This window comes from Lemur catta, chromosome 10, assembly GCF_020740605.2.
Source record: "Lemur catta isolate mLemCat1 chromosome 10, mLemCat1.pri, whole genome shotgun sequence".
Classification (NCBI taxonomy): domain Eukaryota; kingdom Metazoa; phylum Chordata; class Mammalia; order Primates; family Lemuridae; genus Lemur; species Lemur catta.
In genome coordinates this window covers 67,517,238-67,538,492 of record NC_059137.1, presented here as the reverse complement: position 1 = coordinate 67,538,492, position 21,255 = coordinate 67,517,238, and the positions used below count along the sequence as shown (strand labels likewise).

At 37.8% G+C, this 21,255-nt stretch overlaps 2 protein-coding genes across 2 annotated transcripts in view; one reads left to right on the top strand and one right to left on the bottom strand.

The window, feature by feature from the left end:
- The window catches only part of C10H9orf85 (chromosome 10 C9orf85 homolog), a 49,833-nt gene extending 29,531 nt beyond the window's left edge, over positions 1 to 20,302 (bottom strand). Inside the window, exon 1 of the mRNA XM_045563007.1 lies at positions 19,977 to 20,302. Coding sequence (XP_045418963.1) covers positions 19,977 to 20,078 — 102 coding nt within the window. The 5' untranslated portion in view covers positions 20,079 to 20,302. The remainder of the gene's footprint in view (positions 1 to 19,976) is intronic.
- Positions 20,303 to 20,437: 135 nt separating this feature from the next.
- ABHD17B (abhydrolase domain containing 17B, depalmitoylase) overlaps positions 20,438 to 21,255 on the top strand; it is a 47,057-nt gene continuing 46,239 nt past the window's right edge. Inside the window, exon 1 of the mRNA XM_045563446.1 lies at positions 20,438 to 21,172. The gene's annotated coding sequence lies outside the window, so the exon portion shown is untranslated. The remainder of the gene's footprint in view (positions 21,173 to 21,255) is intronic.

The window sequence follows — 21,255 nt, the reverse complement described above, 5'->3', positions numbered from 1 at the left end:
AAAATATATATTTTTTAATATGCCACAATTTTTATTGCAACATGGCTATTTTTGTGAGGGTGAGGAGTTTGATCTCTAAACAATGGTTTCTGGTCCTATCATCTGTTTTTCTTCCCTATGCACCTAAGCACTCCCAAATAAACAAGTCTGGTATTACTGGACTCTGCCTCCTCCTAAGTCTTTGCTCCATTCATTTGTTCTGCCTACAGTGCACCTCCTTCCCCCCACCCCATATTTGTGTCATGAAGTTTAATTCTTCAGTCAAATTCCAGCTTTGTTTTCCAAGCAATCCTTCAAGTCCTTTGTGATACTTCTCATACCACTCTACAATCAATATAGAAGATGTAAAGAACATCTGCTGGCTAGGCATATATTAGATACGTACAGATACAAGTCTTAATAAAAAAAGAGGTAAAGTCCTTGCCCTTGAGCTAGTAAGAAGGCAAATAAAGAGACAAGTATAGCAGTGTGGAAACTAGTAATGCTATAACAGAGATAAACAAAGCATGCTTTGGGATCATCCTCTACCTGACAAAGTTTAAGTGCCAGTAGACAGGGAAGGCCTCATGGAAGCATGAGAAAGTATATGACCCTTTTGGAAAAGTGAAGCCATTAGGAAGGGCTGAAAAACAGGGTGTGAAGACAATAGTTAGATGAGCTAAATTATAGAGAACTTGTGTCCAAGCTAAAGAATTTGGACTCTTAAGCAGGGAAGAGACCTCACTAGATACAGTACTAAGCAGTAATTCAAGACAAGACTAGAGGGAAGTATGGAGACCAACTAGGAGGTTGCTGTAGTAATCTAGAAACGATATACTAAAACAGTAAATTTGGCTGTGGTAGTAAAGATAGAAAGATGGGCACATACATGGGACATCATAAAGATGAAGAAATGATCTAGATTCAGTAAATGGTTAGAGGGAAAATAGACTAGTATAGAGTTGGGGCAAAAGTCATGGAAGAGCAACTTTCAAGCCACTTCTCAAACTCCACTGTACATAACACCCAATAGGAGAGAAAACTAAAAATTAGATTTCCAGGCCCCACTCCCTGAGATTGTGATTTTGTAACTCGGGAGTTTCTGTTGCACAGATCACACGTTGACCACCTGTGGGTAATGGATGGGGAGTGCTCTAGAGCACCGTATGATTAATGCCAAGATAGAGCTCAGACAGGGTGAGCTTCTATGATAACAATCCCTGCCTCCCCTCCTCCCCTTCCCAAGGTAGACCCAAATGCACAAACTGAGAAAGTATGATCCTTGGAAATCTTATAGAGACTAGAGCATTAGATCTGAGTATCAAATACAGGGGAAGGAAATTACCAGAGTAGTTTCATGTATGATTTGAGGACTATGCACATCAGAATCACCTGTGAGGCTTGTTAAGAATGCTGATTCCTGGACCCAACCCCAAGATATACTGATTGGGAATGTCTGGCACCTGGGATTCTGCATTTTAAACAAGCCTTCCAGATGATTCTTAAGCACACCAAAGTTTTAGACCACTGCCCTAGGCAGCTAAAGCAAGGTGACATTTCTAGAAGAACACATTCCCTACCTCATCTCTGTTACTGGGAATTATTATAGTGGAAATAACACTGGTTAGTGTAGGTGAAAAATAAAAATGAACAATTGACAAGTATAAAGTACCTTCTGCTTAAAAATCAATTTGTACAATTAATTATATCATTTCTTTATAACTATCTTGAGTTATAAATATTATTCCCATTTTACAAAGAAACAAATCCAGACAGTTTTAAAAATCTGCCTAAGATTATACACCTACCAAGAACTACAACCAGAGCTCAATTTAATGGCCTCTGACTTCAAATTTTATGTTCTGCCCCACTATTCCACACTACCTCTTTTAAAAACTAAATCTCAGACTTACTTTCAGTTTCACCATTGAGAGCATCATTCTTTGGGAAGATGAATTTTGATCTCCAAACAAGTGACTTAAAGAAATCTTTGAAACATACAATGTTTATGGACTAGATTGTTTGCATGCTAGAGTCACATATCAAATATCTGAACATCTCCAGAATAATCTCTGAACTGACAGGAAAAGATAACGTTAGAGGCATAAATCAGGAATCCAGAAGAGCTATAATTTAAGAAGCATTTCCAAAATGGTATGTCAGAAGGTATCACCCCCAAATGTAATTTTTCCCAGATTCTCACTCTGTATGCCTAAAGTCCCTTAATTCAGACATAGCTTGACACTAGTACTGTACTGTACAGAAACTGTTTTCTGGACTGAGTGTCTCATGGTCAGAAAAAAATAGAATTTATATCAGTAGTTTCTGGCCCTTTATTTCTATTCCTGAAATTTAAGCCAAATCTAAACATGCCAAAGGCTGGAAAACTATTCCTTCTTCTTTACTCTTCTTTTTGTCCTAACCCTGCCTTAGTTTTAAGTTCAAATGTCAGACCACATCTCAATTAGTTAAGGAATCTAAAATTAGGAACACGCTAGGAAATGTGGGTAATTTCTAGATCAGTGATTCTCAATCTTTGTTTCTATCTCTACTGTTCACATATCCATACCCTCACCAACATATACAGAAAATGGTGTATCTTAATTAACAGCAGAGTAACAAGTATTTTGGAAAAGGACAGGGAAGAGAGATCTTGATATAGTATCTTCCAAAAGAGATATCTATACCAAAATTAAAGGAAATATAGCTATATTCATGTGCTTCTATTTTCTCAAGAGATATTCTACTATCCTTATCATTTAGCTCCCTGCTTTGTTCTTCACATTTGTGGTCAATGTTCTTTTGCTTACTCAAGTCTTCAAGCGATTGAAGACTTCAAGCGATGTGTACCGGACATGGCTGTACTTTGGTCAGGTGTCTAGACAAAAGCATTCTTAGGGAAGAGTTATTTATTTACAGTTTATTATAAAATAGTTCTTTTTGGTTTTCATTATAAAAACAATAGGAAACTATATAATTTATATACAAAAGACTACTACCATAAATCTATAAACCACATGTCTAATCCTTTATAAAAATGCTCCCTGCTATTTTTACTACATTCCTGTGGCTAGGAGTAAGCATAATTATCCTCATTTTGCAGATGAGAAACCCGAGGCTCAGAGAATTAAGAGATTTGCTTGAGGTCAAAAAATTAATCAGGAACAGCAGAAACAGAACCCATAAAAAGATGCCTTCAAGTTTAGGGCACGCTATTAAGTTGCAAGTGCAAAGTGTTCTCCTATAGCTTTCCAGATCTTCTAAGTATTAAAAAAAAACACATACGCAATTTTGCAGAGCATACATTTCAATTGATGTAGTGTTTTGACTTATTTTAACATGGGTGTATGAACTGCTTTGCAAAGGGCCAAACCTGCTGGCTTGTTCTTAAGGTAAACTTATGGTATTATACATTATTTGTATAGTCACAAAACAAAATTCCAAAGTTGGAAAAATTCATTGAGAGAAGAAAACAGTATCTTTGCTAAAGAATTTTTCAAGAGAAGAGTATTTACTTTTCCGTCACATTGTTCACAGATTTTCAGTACCCTGAGATCTAAACAATGAAGGGTAACTAAATGGTGAGCAATATGGGCCAACCTATGTACAATTCAACTGGAATGCAAAAGGCTCCACTCAAGCACAATTGTGTAGTGTCATGAGGCAACACACGTGTTTTTATAAGCACTCATTAAAAGTTAGTCACAATTGGAGATCTTGTCCAACCGGTAAGGTATGCCCCAAGTCAGTGATCTTAAAAGAGACAAACTACTGATCGACTACTGTTTAGCATGTATTAAACAAAAAAGAAGAATGATATTGCCTCCTAATAAGATGTTTTACTGATTTATGAATTTAAGTTTTTCAAACATAGCAATAGGTAATGTCTACAAATCAAATGACTTTGCCTTTTAAAATAAATCTACATTGTAAGTCAATTACTTGGGGGGCAGATATAGGAGGACAATTACCACCTTGATGCTAGTTAACCTCTTCAAAGATTGTTGCTTTGCTCTGGTCTTATTAATATGTCACAAGAATAACCTATTTACATTATCAGGAGTCAAGTCACTTTAGGAAAAAATTAGGTTTGTACCATGATTTGTGTAGCTTAAAGTTCAGTATTTACATGTGACTTACCTAACTTCAATTGAGAGCATTTTCTCATTCTTACAAAAGAGAAAGAGCACAAAGATGTTTTTGATAACAAGAATATAAAAATCTAAGAGATAAAATTAAGACATATTCTCAGCAAAGAATGCATTATCACCTATAACAGAACACTACTTACATTTTACTTCTATAGTTTTTCTAAAATTTGCATTTGTCCTATCCTTTTTTTCCACTTTATTCTCAAATCATCCCTGTCTGGAAGGAAGAAAGTAGCATTGTTATTGTTATTCTAATTTACAGAGAGTTAACATAACTCTCCCAAAGTTATATAAAGAGTGACTCAGTAGCCACAGGAGGAGTCAAAGGAGTCTCTGGCTCCTGGTGTTGCCCTAACTCCAAGTTTAGGACTCCTTCCAACACATCAAACTATACAATGTGTCACAGGTTTGCATTAAGCACAGCATGTATTATGACCATCTCTTTGTTGTCTACAGGAACAATTCAAAAAAGTATGAGCTAATATGTACTTAGCACTATGCTAGGCAACTCAAAGATTCAGAAGATTTTTGATTTACAGTCCCTTCTTCATGGTTCTTAAAGTCTAGTTGGAGAGACAAAAGTAATGGGCATGAAGTAAATCTGAAGAGCAAGTGATATATTTGATATATTTTTAGAGTTAAAATGTTGTTTAAAAATAAAAAATTAACTTGTTGGTTTCTTCAAACTGAGCCTTCAAGAAGGATTTGAATTGAAGGGGAGTCACCATAGATCCAAGGGTAATTGACAGCCTGTGCAGATATTCCCACAGGCCACTGTGTTTCAGCCTTTCCTGAAATGCAAGTGACATAAGGGACAGAGAATAACGTGATTCAGATAACTGCTTTTACAGACAGGAGAAATTCTATGTTTTAATGCTAGGTTATATAAATAATACTGCAGGTCAACTTTTTACTAACTGAAATAGAAATTCATTTCAAGCCTTTAATTCAGTTATTTTTAATCATAAGCTTTTTATTATGAGAACGGCTTAGTAAAATCACTAGTTTGCTCACTACTGTTTCTTGTACACTGGTCTTATCTCCCCAGCTAGTATCAACACCATGAAGGCTAAAACGAGGTCTTATTTTCATCTTTACATTGCCTAGCAGCAATGCAAACAATACCAAGCACATAATAGGCATCCAAACTTTAAAATTCTGATGGCAATACTGATTTTTCTTCTCTATGGCTTCTGCACCAACCCCCAAAGAAAACAATTATCTTTAGCTTCCATTTATTTTTAAGTCCCAGATTTAGTTGAAATCTAGAACTATGGATCTAGATTTTTTTCTCTTTCAAAAGATCTACCTCTTCTATTTTATAATTCTATATAACAACATTAAATTCACAGTCATATTTAATCATTAAATCATTTAAATAAATCATTATTTAAAGTTAACTCAGTTTTACTAGATTCTTGGTTCCTTAATGTTTCTTTTAGCACATGTCTTCTTATATTCTAGAGTATTTCCCTAAGTATATACATTTTTTTTTAAACAAACTTTTAGTCTGGTGGATTCTTTTTGCCCTGATATCCACGCCATGCCATAACTCTATAAAGAACTCTAAATTCAAAATATTCCTGTACAGTACTTTGTACATTTTGCCCTATTTTTTATAAGTAACAGATGAGATATATGATGCCTACAAGATTATGATTGCTTTAAAGGTAAACTTTTTCTCTGTGCAAACTGGTAGGAATTTCTATCATTGGAGTTCAACACTATCACCATATGTCTAGGTAACATTTTTTTCTACAATATTCCTGAAAGCACTTGTTAGAACCCTTCCACCTAAAGGCCTAAGATTTCCTTAAACTTTGGGGGAAATTCTGTTTTTTTTCTTTACTTTTTATCATTTCTTCCTCACCTTCTTTGCCCTCTGAATTTCCTTTAGACAGACTGGTTTTCTTAGGTTGGTCCTCCATATCCAAATTTCATTTCATAATTTTTTCACTTTGGCCTTTTAGACAAATCCATTGGCTTGATCTCCCAGATCACTAATTTAGTCTTTAGCCTTGTCCCATGTAGTCATCCTATTAAGATGTTTACTTTACATTTCTGCAGCTACAGTGGCAGTTTTTAAAAAGGTCACAGGACTTTTTTTTTTTAACAGCAGTCTATGCTTGTTTTATGGATTTTCAAAGCTTTTTGAATCATTAAAGATACACTTTAGGATTTGTTAAGGATTTAATTACACTTTTTAAAAGTTCTCCTCTATATCTTATATTACCTCTCTTGACGTGAGAGAAAAAGTTTCCAGTCGCAATTCATGGTTTTGGTTTTCTTAAAAAGTTTAGTGCTGCTTAGTAGTCTGCTTATATTTTATAAACGAGGGCTTAGATCTGCACTCTCCAGTATGGTAGCCACTATCCACATGTGGCTATTTAAACTGAATAAAAATTAAATAAAATTAAAATTCAATTCCTCAGTTGCATTGGTCACATTTCTAGTGCTCAATAGATACATGTGGCTATTGGTTACTATACTGGATAACACTGATATGGAATATTTACATCATCACACAAATGCCTATTGGACAATACCGGCAGAGATTAATCAGCATTAGATATAGAATGGGTCACTAAAACAAAAATGGGAAATACTATTGCCCTGGAAGTGAATTCAGATATTAATTATATAATCCCCGGCTCTGGTTGATAGAATAAAAATTAATAGCTTCTATAATAGCTTTCGCTTCAGTATATACAGAAAGCATGTTGCTTCGAAGTACAGTTCCTTTGTTAAGCTCCAAGACCAAAAGTGATCAGGTATACTGCTCATTCTCTCTTGGCATTTCTCCAGTTTTAGACAGTTGTTCTGACTTTATCTTGACATTATTCTAGAGTTTTGATGAAGAAATCTTGACTTCCACTCACATTGGATCACAGATTCATATATTGTTTAGTTGCATCAGTTTAATCCTAGCTACTTTATAACTTAAATTTCCTTTTCTTATAAAGATAGGACTTATATTACTTTTATTTTTGTTTAACCACTCGATGTATGTGTTACAAGGGTCTCCACATTCACATATATAAGGAAACAGCTTGCTCATTTCTTATAAATGATCTGGCCTTTGTCAGAAGCCACTGGCTGGGTTAAAACAGTCCCCTTCAGGTATATGTTCCGTTTTTCAGAAGTCTACCCCTTCTATTTCTCCCAAGATAAGAGTCTGAGTAGACAAGGGAGTTCACTTCTCCCTTCAGAGAAGGGGCCTGTCTTTGTGCTGCTCTCCTTAATGCTTTTTTCTGCTGACAGCACCTTTTTCAGCTTTTTAATATCATGGTGTTTTTTGGGTATTTTTTCCTTCTATCTTTTCACTGACATTTGGGGAGAAAAGTAAGATAAGTGCATGTGTTCAGTTAGCTATTTTGAAATAGAAAACTTAGTAAAATTTGACTGATTTTTCTTACTGGGCAGCAAAAAGAAGGCCTTTATAAATGTGTTCTCAGAGAACCCTTAAAATTAGAATTAACTACCACATTAAGCCAGTAATTTTTGTTTAAACATACTAAGAAACAGCTGACCTTGAAATCATCATACAAGGGTCAAAGAACTGCCCATGTTTCAACAATAATGAGTTTGAATTCAAGCAACAGCATTGCAAATGTGAAAGTAACCATAATATTCTTTTATATAGATTATAAATGACAACTTATCCCCTATGACTATTCTAACTTCATTAAAAACTACATCCAGCATTATTATGTCACTCAAGTTTACAGGAAACATGACATCATATTACTATAGTGTCTTGTGATAAAGGTTAATGATGGTATACTGAACATTCACATGTACAAGTATATACCATTATGTCAAATATATTACTCAAATTGATGACTTCAGGAACATGAGTAATTTTAAAACAAACAGGTCAGCCACCTGGTAGGAGAGGGCTGAGCATTTTATAAGATGTAAATCTTCACAGAACAACAAAGTATTTTAAATAATCCCTAGCTTAGCTTGGTATTTCATATCCACGTTGTGAAAGGCCTATAATATCAAATGACCTTCAAAACCACTTGATTAATATCAAGTTATAATAGAATCGTACCACTTGAAAATTATTATACATGCATAGCTCCATCACCTATAAGAAATACCTCCTTATTTGACATATCACTCTGAAAAACAAAAATAACCAAAACAAAAAACCTGTCATACAACTTAGTTCCAAAAGGACAATTTGAATAATTATATTTACTTTAGAATGTAATCCCAACTATTCCAACTAGAAGTAAACCTGGTGAAATATCAAAGACAATATTTACCATAAAGTTCTAAAAATGTCATTTAGCCTCATGAATAAGCAGATAAATTAGAAAAGAATTAGGATTGAGGTTGAGATAATCAGCTCCAAAGCTATGGGAAAGTCCAAGTTCACTCCTAATATTTTTAGAAGCCAGAAATCCTACAGGGACCAAATTAATCACTGTCAGAAAAATCAAATCACACTGATTTCTTTCGGCCCAAAGATGGAGTATTTGAAATTGTATTGTATATTCAAATAGTTAAGATGATATGTCAGGGTGCTTTCTTACAGCCACTTATACCATTTCTGAAAAGAGAGGCTGGTCATCTGGGTACCTTTATCTGTCCCCAAAAGCTGTGACTTAAAGGTTATTTTAAAAAATTTCACATTTCTCAGGAAAATGTTACACTTGACAAAAAGAAACAGTATTGACTAAGAGAAGTTGGTGACATTCTCTTGATCTGGGTGATGGTTATACAACTGTGTTCACTATGTGAAAATTCACTGAACTGTGTTATGATCAATACACATTTCAGCCGGGCGCGGTGGCTCAAGCCTGTAATCCTAGCACTCTGGGAGGTCGAGGCGGGAGGATCCTTTGAGCTCAGGAGTTCGAGAGCAGCCTGAGCAAGAGCCAGACCGCGTCTCTACTAAAAATAGAAAGAAATTACCTGGCCAACTAAAAATATATATAGAAAAAAATTAGCCGGGCATGGTGGCGCATGCCTGTAGTCCCAGCTTCTCGGAGGCTGAGGCAGGAGGATTGTTTGAGCCCAGGAGTTTGAGGTTGCTGTGAGCTGGGCTGATGCCACGGCACTCTAGCCTGGGCAACAGAATGAGACTCTGTCTAAAAAAAAAAAAAAAAAAAAAACACCACATTTCTTTATGTATGTTATACGTTAACAAGTTTATTAAATGAAAATGCTCCATGTTTACCTTTTTTCCACTTTTAAAATTAGTTATTAGACTGAGATTCCTGAATGAAGACTTCATATCATACTTATGTTTTGTCAGTGCTTGGTACATAATAGGGGCTAGATGCTCAATAAAGCCAGGTGAATTAACACAGATCAATAATCTAATGTACAATGTCAATAAGAACTCCTTGATTTCCATTCTTTCATGCCATCTCACAGAATTGCTGCTACTGGATACATATTATATATCATGAGTAGTTTAAAAATGCTTGAGTCCTTGTCTCTGAGATATGAATAGTATTTGTGTATGTGTGTGAGAAACAGAAAGAGGCCAGACATGAACTGTAATCACTAATATGACATGTACCACATGTATGGTGAGGGCAATAAATACCATAGGGAAGGAGAGAGACATTCCAGACAGGATTAACCAGGAAAGGCATAGCTGAGGCAATAGCATATGAGCATGACAAACATCTAAGAAGATGAAGGAATGGACTAACATTTATAAAATGCTGTACATGTCAGGTACCATGTGAGCATCTTCATAAACCTTACTTAACCCTGACAATACAGCTAAACCCACCTAGACTCTGAGAGATTAATTATTAATAATTTGGCCAAGATCACACACCCAGTAAATGGCAGAGAATTTGACCTAAATTTTTTGACTACAAAATCAAGATCTTTTTACCACACCATGTTGCCATGATAGACATGGTCTCGAACATGAGCTTGATTCTTTTGGCCAAAAAACCCCAAAATTTCCCAAGTGAAATCTGACAAAAACAGGAATTTTTTTCTACCCAATGCATACACTTCAAAATGTTTTCATTCTTCAAATAAAAACAGATAAACCAACTATAATACATGTCTACTTACAAGATGATGGCCTAAATTGATGGTATTGGAATTTTTAACTCACGGTTTAAGATCAATCCATTCAGCCATCCTTTTTGGTAAGAAGGTCTTAGTCAATTACAGTCTTCTACCTGGAGAGCCTATTACATAAGAGAGGCTTTCATTCTTATGCTTTTGTCACCACTTAGTGTAATAAATTCATTGTGGCAATAAGCATAAACACCTGTCTATAATCTTGTTTTGGAATAATCACTGAAAAAAAACCTTCACAGACTCTTAATCCATTCTTACCCTTTAACTATTTTTATTCATGCATTCAAACTTTATTGAGGAAACTTCAATGTGTCAGGAATTTTTCTCTCAAAGATGAATTAGAAAGAAGTCCCATTTTCAAAAGATTGCCAGGATAACAATTTTACCTGATCATTTTCGGTTTGTTTTGTTTTCACATTAAACTCATTCAACTTCCTGACCCACAACCTACAAACTCATGCACTCATTCTCTATCTGATTTCACTCAACTTCTCCTACTTCTCCTTGACTCCTCATCCCCAAGGTCTATTATCTCTTTGGGGATAACACTTTACCAATTATTCTTTTTCTCTCCCTTTATTTCTGAATTATTATGGTACTACTTTTGTCACATCATTTAATACACTGTTATAAATATTTGGTTTATCCAGTCACCAACTACTCACTGAATACTTCCTATGTACCAACCCCTAGTCTGGATATTGAGGATACAAAACAAATTCTTGCCTTTATGGATATTATATTCTAAGGTGAGCTCTAAATAAAATAAATAAACAATATGTCAGAAAGTAATGAGAAGGCTATGAAAATTAAAATAATGTAACAGTTCACTTTTGCTGATGAATTGAAACATGAAATGTGAGAAAAAGCCAAGAGTCAAGGATGATTCTTACATTTTTGGCTTGAGGAACTGGGTAAGTGGTGGAGTCATTTATGGAGTTAGAGGACACTGCAGGAGGAAAAGGGTTCAGAGGAAAAAAGGAAGAATTCTTTCTTTGCCATGTTATATTTGAGATGCCTTTTAGAAATCCAAGAACAGAGGTCAAGTGGGTAGTTAAATATACCACTGCAGTTCAGGAGAGTTTCAGCTGGAGCTTGAGATCTGGGAGTCACAAGCATAAAGATGGTATTTAAAGCCATGGACTCAAGCTGAATGAAGAAATTATTTCAAGACAGTGTTTGAGAGGCAAATGCTGCTGAGTAAATTGAGTAAGATAAGGACTGAGCATTCTTTTTCTAATGGACTTTATTTTTTAGAGAAGTTTTAGGTTCACAGCAAAATTGGGAGGAAAGTACAGTTTCTCATATACTCCCAGCCCCAACACATGCAGATCCTCCCCCATTATCAACATCCTCCACCAGTGCTACATTTGTTACTACCAAGGAGCCTATATTGACACATCATTATCATCCAAAACCACTGAGCATTATTAACCAAGGAATTCACAGCACAGAGATCAATGACCTTGACTAGAGTAGTTTTAGCAGAATGGTGGGCACAAAAATTATCTGGATAGGGATGGAAATAATGAGAGGTAAAGAAGTGGAGAACCAGAGGTTTTTCTACAAAGAGGAAGAAAGAAATAGGATGGTAGCTAGAAAAGAACACAGGTTCTATGGCGGGGTGGTTAAAAAATTGTAGTAATCCATTAGAGAAGGAAAGATTGATGATGCAAGAGAACATGGACAGCTAAGGAGCCTTATGCCTTCAAGTCCTTAGGTAGGCAGAGAGGATGGGGTCCAAGGTGCAAGAGGAGGGGCTAGCTTTAGGGAGGGAAAAGCATTTCATCTATTGTAATTTTAAGGTAGAATATATGGGTACAGATGAGGTAGTCTGGTAGATTCAGTGGTGGAATAATAGAAAGCTGGATGTCTAAGGAAGATTAGGATTCTGTCAGGTGAGTACCACAGAGGGAAAGAAGGACAAGGTAGCTGAGCTATACACAAAAGAGCAAGTTATATTCATGGAACTTGGACTCCACGCTAGACAGAGAGGGAAACAAGGACATGATAAGGTACAGTGAAAAGTAGAAAGGTTAATGGACAGGAGCACCCAACGGAGTTAAAAAAAATAATTACTTGAGGGATAAGGAAACTAATAAATAGATGGTGTTCAGTTTTTTTTGTTTGTTTGTTTTGCTTTTTTAAGTTTATAAGTAGGATAAGTTACTAGCAATGAGAAAGTTTAGGGTTTGACCACAGAGTAGACCGCAGGGGTGGGAGGCCTAAAAACGGAGATGTTAGATGTTGGATGGATTATCCATGTGTACCCAGCAATTACTAAGTTTATGACAGGAACTGTGGAAAGGCAATGAGCCAGGTGCTAATAATGAGGAGGTTAGTACAGATCTAGAGAGTATTGTAGTCTGACAGCATAAGAGTTTCTGAGTGAGGAGAAATGGACTAATGGAGCAATGGAAGAAAGAGTTCTATATAGGGAAGGGGGGTGAAGATGTGGGGTAAAAATACATCATCACTTAAGAGGATTACAGAAAAGCAATATTTCCAGGAATAGTCAGGTAGGGTAAGAAAGTGAAAGAAAAAAAATTTTCAACACTATGTCTCTATTTAATGACAAGAGACTATAAATTCCAGAAGGTAAAGTGGAAGTGTTAAGGGAGGGGGCTTTGAAAGGTTAGAAGATTGCATGAGGTGAGGATACTTAAACAAAGCAAATGGAGCCTGGATAAGATTTCACACTAACGATGGCTGACCTGGGAATCCTGGACACTAAAAAAATCAACCAAAACAAGTAAACAAACGCCCTTTATAAGCTTCATGAGAGTAGCTCAGTATCTTTCCAATAAATTCCCTTTCTGCTTAAGTTAGCAACTAAAGAATCCTAATGGTAATTACCTTCATGGACAGTGAGTTGCACACATCAGACAAGTTCAGAAAAGGAATGTTTATTTAATTCATTCAATCCATTTAAGTGCTACTTGGCCTGGAGTGATAAAGAAAATCTAAGAAAGGAATCTTAGGCACTTTAGCTATTCCTTTATTTCCTTCTGATTTCATTTCTTCTTTTCACAAAAGTCAATGGTGAGAAAAAGGGCAACAACAATTGAGGATGAAGTGAGCTGGCAGCAGGGGTGTTTTGAGGACAAGGAGGATTCACTGTACATCTGCCTGTGACCTCACAATAACACTTCTGCAGGTGTGGAGAGTCCTAAGGCTTAAAATAGCAAATGCCACTGTCTGTAACTCTCAACCCTGAGTTCTTTGTCCAACTGTGTCACTCCCTACTACTGTGTTTTTCTAAAAAGAAAATGGCCCACTTGGGGGAGAATTCATATAAATTATGACTTTCTCTCAGGTGAATGGATTTACCTGGATGAAGAATTCTGAGAATATTTTGTTTCTAAAAGTACAGTATTTAACTTTATGTAGAAACAAATGTTGACAATATGATTATAAAATTTCATAATTAATCCAACAATAAATATAGTACTATTCCCTAACACAATAGATCAAATCAAGACAAATTAATTTCAGTTGTCATTCATTATACATAAAACAAAATGTCTAAAATGTATGATGAATGCAGAAAAACAATTATAGCAGACCTCAATATTAAGAAATATGCAGAATTGCTTTATTGGCTCCAAGTAGAAGCAACTTGGGAATCTAAGTATATGGAATATCCCCTAGCATGGATGAAATTATTTTGTGTGAAAGGAAGGAGAGAAAATAAAAGGTAAGTAATAGGAATAGAATATAATACTTCAAAACACTGAAAAGGGCACAAGGTAAAAGTAAAGAGCTTCACTAGCACTATGACTTTTCTTAGATATAATATTCTTATGTATATCATAATGCCCAGCTCACCATAAATTAAGTCACCTTGTCTTTTAAAACAATATGTTGAATTTAAAACAAATCAATGGCAGGAGGTGAGGGATACATTTAACATAAAGACATTTAATAGACAGCACCGAGAAACATATCAAAGAATGTTTTCCAATTTGGAAAAAGATCAAAGGGAGTCATCTCTATGACACTAGAAGTATTTCTATCTAGAATGCCAGAAATGGTCACATCGAAACTTTAGTGGATTCTATATCTGGCTAACTGCTTTGCTCAGTGGCTACCCGCTTAATGGCAATCCCTTATTTACTGACATCCATTGATTGATAAATAATATTTATTCCCATGACTGGGTCTTCATCATTCACACTGAACTTACTCACAGCACGGATTACATAAACCAATCTGGGACTATTCCCTAAAGCTCAGCATCTCTGGGCTGGGGAGATCGGCTAAAGATCCTATAACATCTGATTCCAAGTTACCTGGATGAAATGAGTCTCACAAAAAGTACAGTGAGGTTTTGTCACAGCAGAGTTTATTCATTCATTTTGCAGTGTCCAACTAAATTAGGATTATGACTTTATCCTGGAGTGGAACTGTGAAAAAAATCAGTATCCACGCTGTGTAACTTACACATAAAATACACTTTATAATGATCATCTCTATTCCTCTCACAGAGAGAAATATGCTCAAGTGTCAGGACTAGAGTTTGTAAATAAAGGCTTGCCAAAAAGGAAAAGAGGCCAGTGGCTAATGTCTGTAATCCTAGCACCTTGGGAGGTCAAGGCTGGAGAATCTCTTGACCTCAGGAGTTCAAGACCACCCTGAGCAAGAACAAGATGCCGTCTCCATTAAAAATAGAAAAAAATTAGCCCAACATAGTGGTACACGCTTGTAGCCCCAGCTACTCTGGAGGCCAAGGCAGGAGGATCCCATAAGCCCAAGAGTTTAAGGTTGCTGTGAACTAGGCTGACGCCACTGAACTCTACCCAGGGCAACAAAGCGTCTCAAAAAAAAAAAATAAATAAAAGAAAGAAAGAAAGAAAAAAAAAGAGAAAAGATTAAAAGACAATTATTAGAATTATTTTGACTTGTGGTTAACTAACATATTCAATATCTGTTAGAATGTCTACCTGTTTTTGTTTTATTTCTGGAGCATAAAATAGTTTTCTTCTAAAAAAGGACCGATATAGGTAGTGTTTCCAGCAACTTTCCCAAAACAAAAACCAAACAAACAAAAACGGAACTTCACAACACTGAGTAGTTAATCAGTCCTTCTGCTGTAATATTTATTTTTAATTGAGGTAAAATTTACATTAATGCATGGACAGGCCTTAAATGTACACTTCAAAAAGTCTGGATAAATGTCTGCTGTCTCGTGATCTTCACCACTTCCATCACCCCAGAAAATTTCCTCATGCCCCTTCTAGCCAATCCCTCACCAGCCAAGGCAACCACAGTGCTGATTTTTGAGATGAAATCACACAATATGTTCTTTAGTGTCTGACTTCTTTCCCACCACATAATGTTTTTGAGATTCACCCACATTTTTGCATGTTATCAATGTTTTTTTATTGAATCATTTTTTTTAAATTGTGGAGTAGCATTCCATTGCATGCATTAGTCACAATCTGCTTATACATTTCCCTGTTGATTGATATTCTAGCGTTTTCTCCATTTTTGGCTACTGTGAATAAAAGTGCCTGTAAACACAGAATCCTGTTCTGCTGGATAAATGCAATCATACCTAACCTTAAACTTAAGACAGCTTTCTGCCTAAATCAGGAGCTGAGAGACTGAAGTAGTATCTGCTTTCACATTAAGTGAGCAAAAAGAGCCTCTGCTACAGAGACCTGGCTGATAAGGTGAGATCCACCTCAACTGGCCCATATCTGTGGCATATGACACTCCAGGGACCATACCTCATGATGAGAGATTCTGGCTAGAACATTTCAAACAGGCAATGTTTAGGAGCAGTGGCAATAAAGCTCATTCATCTCTGTTCTGACTCTAATTTGGTGTCAGATTGCTTCTATTACACACAAAAATACAGTATTTTAAAAAATCACACATATTGTGTATGTGTGATTTTGATTTACTCGTCCTTTAAAGTCTCCTCACATAGACCTCACCCAATCAATGAACAGCCACATGCCAGTTATGTAACTTTGGGCACATCATTCACCTCTAAAGCCCTAATTTCCCAACATGTAAAATGGAATAATTATAGCATTTATCTTAGGGTTATTTTGAAGATCAAATGAAATCACCTATATCAAGTACACATTAGTGCCTAACACATGTAAGTACCCAACTACTAGCTATAACAGGTTGAGTATCCCTAATCCAAAATCCAAAACTTTTTGAACACCAATATGATGCTCAAAGGAAATGCTCATGGGAACATTTCAGATTTCAGATTAGGGATGCTGAACTGGTATAATGTAAATATTCCAAAATCTAAAAAAACCTGAAACATTTCTGGTCCCAAGCATTTTGGATAAGGAATATTCAACCTGTATTAATAAAACTATTATCTCTAAAACTATTTAGAGAGTATAGCCACAGACTTCCTTTTTCCATCTCCATATCAAGATGAAGACAGTTTCCAAAAATGAGTGTTTCACAATAAATTAGTTCAATAGGCATTATGTAAACCAAAAAGTTCCACAGCCAAGCAAGTTTTGGTTAAAAAAATTTTTAAACTGCAAAACACTGCTTTATGCCAGTGTACACTATGATTCCTCCTAAAAGTGAGATCTGGTATACAGTATTTCCAAAGTGATTTGATCATGAAATTTACTCCTACCCTATGAAAAAGATCATGTGACCCTGGGGCTCTAAGAAATACACTTTGAGAAAGGCCAGAAAAAAAAAGCTGACTATACACACAAAAAAAGCAGCATCCTCAGGGGGATGATATATGTTTTTTCCCATTTCATTTAGTTAAATGCTACCCATCCTTCAGATTTCAGGATAGCCTTCCTTAACGCTCCAAATTAATCAAGACTTCTTGCCAAATACTCTCAGGGCTTCCTAGACTTTTTTTTCATATCTCTTATTGCCATTGCTATTGACATATTTAAAATATTATTTGATTAATGCCTGTCACTTCTCCCACCAAACTGTAAGCTTCAATTAAGGCTGTGAATGTATATTTTGCTCAACCCTAACCTTGAGTATCTGACAATGTTTGGTACTGATAATAGTTGTGGACTAAATACGCGAATACAAGAATTTCACAGCAGCCTTTTTGGCATAGTGAAAAACTGAAAACAATTCAAATGTTTACTAACAGGAAAGTAATTAAATACGTTACTTTACATTTATGTAATATTATACAGCCATTAAAAAGAATGAGCTTAATCTCTATGTTTTGACACACCCACTTTACTGAATAAGGAAAAAATGTATTTTATTACATACGCACTGTATCTAGAAATAGATATCTAGAAACATATTCATCAAACTGTTAACAATGAACACATTTGAACAGGATTAGGACTGGGAACAGAGACTTTCACTTTTATACCGTACTTTATACACTTCTCTATTGTTTTAATATTCTTCAACACGTACGAATTTCTTTCCCAATTAATTTTTTTAGGCTTTGATCAACTGCAGGTCCACATATATTATTACATCCTTCATTCTTAGTTCACATTTGTATACCTATTTTTTAAAACTGTTTTTGTAATGATCCCTACAGAGACCCTGAGAGGAAAGTAAGACAAAAGATAGCATTAACCCAGTATGGTAGATTAAAAGCTATAGGTAAGTTGCTTGAAATCACAAAGGAAAAACGATAGAATCGGAGCTAAAATATGATTCTTTTAGTCCAGTGTTCTTTTCATTACATATCACTGCTTTTCCAGTAAGAGAAACAAGGCTGCCTTGACAGAATCAATATTTTACTACCAAATGACTAGAAAAGATTCAAACCTATTCCCATGTCCATCCCTCCCCAAACCCAAAAGTCACTTGAGGGCATTGCTGACCAATAGGGGCCTCTTTTAAATAACCCCAGTGAAGGGGAGGTTAACAAAATCCTAGTGCGCCCTCCTTCACTGTTAGACAATTCCTTCATACTGAGCTGAAACTCATCTTTGTTACTTTGACCCTCTTGGTCCAAGTTTGGCCATTTGGAAAGCCACAAGACAAGCTTCTCTCCTCTTCTAGAATATATTAAAGTACATGAAGACAGCTATTATCTGCGTCCTTTTGAGAATGGGTGCTTTACCTAAATAAACTTCCCAAAAAAACAACTGTCATTATCCAACTCCTAACTGCAATGAAGTCCTAACAAACTGCTTGGCAGGAGAAAAAGAGAAACTACCATGCAAAACCCCTATCACATAATGAAGTACAAGTAGTCAACAGTTACTACCATCTTTTAAGGGGAGTTACAGAGAACCAGGCATTTCTTATCACTCCTTTGTTAGATGCCACAGAATAAAACAGCTTTCCAGTGTAAAGAATAGGCATAAAGATGGGGTCTAGAAAATGCACAATAAAATATGCAAGTATAAGAAGTCTAGCAATAGCTATACTGTAATTAAATACTTATTAAAACTGCTTTATGAAAACAATCAGAATTAAATGTTTGTCAAAATCTATGTCTTGCCCTTCACCAACATTTATCCCAATTTGTATTTATAACTTTCTGCTTATTTATTGTCTGTAGGATCCAGAAAACCATAAGCTTCATGATGGCAGAGTCAACTCTTCTGAACACAGGATACCTATGAGCATAAGGTCTTGCGCATGGAAGGTGCTTATTAAATATTTGTAGAGTAAGTGAATAAAGAAAGAGGAAAGGAAAAGAAAGCAGACCACAGGTTACCTTAAACAGACTATTTTGCTTTCTTCATCAATGTTGGGAAATTAATCACTTGTTGAATACCTATTATGACCCAGACCTAAGGCTCAAAGAAATTAAACATTAAATAACTAACTCAAGCCACACCCCCTAGTAAATCTGATCTTCAGTTTATACTCTGTGATGCTAGCCCCCAAATATGCCCTTGTCCTCAATTATCTCCTCTACATACAGCTGTTGGGGCAGGGAGAGATAGCCACAGAAAAATTAGTAGTTGTATACAACCCAAGTCCTCTGGCTATCCATACAATTCTGAATTTCTCCCCAGTTTACAGAAATCCTGCTGAAGAAGTAAATGACTTATAAATAGCAAAGTAAACATTTTAAGAATGGAAAAACAACCACATGTACCCACTATTAAGTTGGAACTAACCGATGAGCACACGTCCACAGAGGGAAGTAAAACTCAGTGGAAATCAACGGGGGGGGGGGGCGGGGAGAGGGGAGGAAGAGAGGGACAAAACCTACCTAATGGCTACAATGAACACTATTTGGATGATGGGCACACCTATAGCGGGGACTCAAGCATTACAAAAGTGAAACCTAAAACATTTGTACTCCCTTAATATTTCGAAACAAAAAAACCCCATTTTTATATTAATCAAATAATTTGATCTCCAAAACAATCTTACAAAAGAGACAAATTCCCATTATGTTGGTGAGGACACTGAGGCTAAGAACGCTTTACCATCGACAGTTTCCCTACAAACCTAGTGGCCGCATAAACTTGGTGTAAAATTTGAAAGAGACACTCGTGTCATAATCCTCATTTTCCTATTGCTAATACGTGATCCAGATGGGAGAGTTCAACGACTCAGTTTCCCCATTTGCACCTTAGGTTTGATGAGGGTTTCGTTCATTCCTTGTGCAGTAAGTGTGTTGACTATCAAATATATTCACGAGGAGACAACATATTCAGGTCAAAGAAAGGGCGTGGGAATAACATTTTAGAGAGTTGCACTGCAGCCAAGACTAACTCTGGGCTGCGGTCCACACTCGCCCTCGCCAGCTCCTCTCATTTCCTCTATCCCCCCCCTCCAAAGAATCATTCCTTCCTGAAGTCAGAGACAGTGCAACAGGCAAGTTCCTACCTTGGTCTGAATACTCTTATCAAACTTGTCATTTTTGAAGCTAAACGTATTCTGGTGCTTCTGAGGCCTGGAACGAGCCACGTTGCCTTTCTGGGAACTCATAGCCAAAACCACAGCCACCCCGCTGCGGGTCCAGGGAAAAATACGCTACAAAAAGCAACAAATTACCCCGAAACGTTGCCGCTTCTGTCAATGACCCGGAAGGAACTTATCCAGCCTGTCCGTCCCCGCCCCCGGCCAGCCCACGTGACTCCTCTGGGATGTCAAAGGACACCCTCCTGCCTTCGCCACACTTCGTCCAGGCTACTCCACGCGGCCGGGCCTCGACCCCTCCCCCTCCGCGCAGCCTCCTTCTCAAATCTGGCAAACAAGCCCCGCTTTCTTCGAAATGAGAATTCCCCCATTGGTCCGAACACGGCAGTCCATCAAGCGGAGGGGCGGGGAGTCTTTGCTCCTATTGGCTCTTCTTTCCCGCAATCCCCGCCTCCTGCCGAATCAGCTCAGCCTCTCCCGGAGCCCGGAGCGCTAGGGACTCTGCTGGGCGGCTTGTGGTTGGTGGAAATCGGCAGAGTCTGGGCTCCGTCCCTCCCCCCGCCCGCTCGCAGGCTGGAGCCCGGGTCAGCGTTGGCACCTTCCTCCAGTCAGTGACCAACTCCTGGCATAGTGGGAAGTCTGCTCGCCCCCTCGGTTTCCCTCCGGTCTCCCTCCCGCTACGGGAGTGAATCCCGCGTCTGGCCGGCTGAGGAGGAGCAAGGAAAGGAGGATTAAAGAGAAGAAAGACTTGGCTGGGTCTGGGTGGTGTCTGCAGTGCCAGAAAGGGAGGTGGCGGCGGTGGCTGCTGCGACCACGGCCGCGCGGGACGTGAGGCCCGAGAGCAGCCGACGGCGGCGGCAGCCGCTCCAGCGCCTTGTGCCGGGGCCGTTAGTCAGCAGAACGCGAGCTCGTGTGGAGGAGCAGGGCCGGCGCGCGGCGAGACTCGAGAGTGCGAGCCGGGCCCACTCGGGCGCCGCCGTCCTTCTTCGTCCGCGCGCTGGGGGCTGCGGCGCTCGTCCCCCTTCCCCGGCTGGGCCGGTCCGCAGGCGAGGAGAATCCGGCGGCGGGAGCGCGGGTCGCGCCTTGCGGAGGACAGCGCGCCGGCAGAGGCTTTCTTCAGACCCTTTCTGCCGGGCGCCGCGGGCTGGGCCACTCGGGTGCAGGTGCGTGGGGCCCCGCGGGCCGGGCCGGGGCAGGGGGCGCTAGGCCCCGAGCCGCAGCGCGGGAGGGAAGAGCCCCGGCCGGG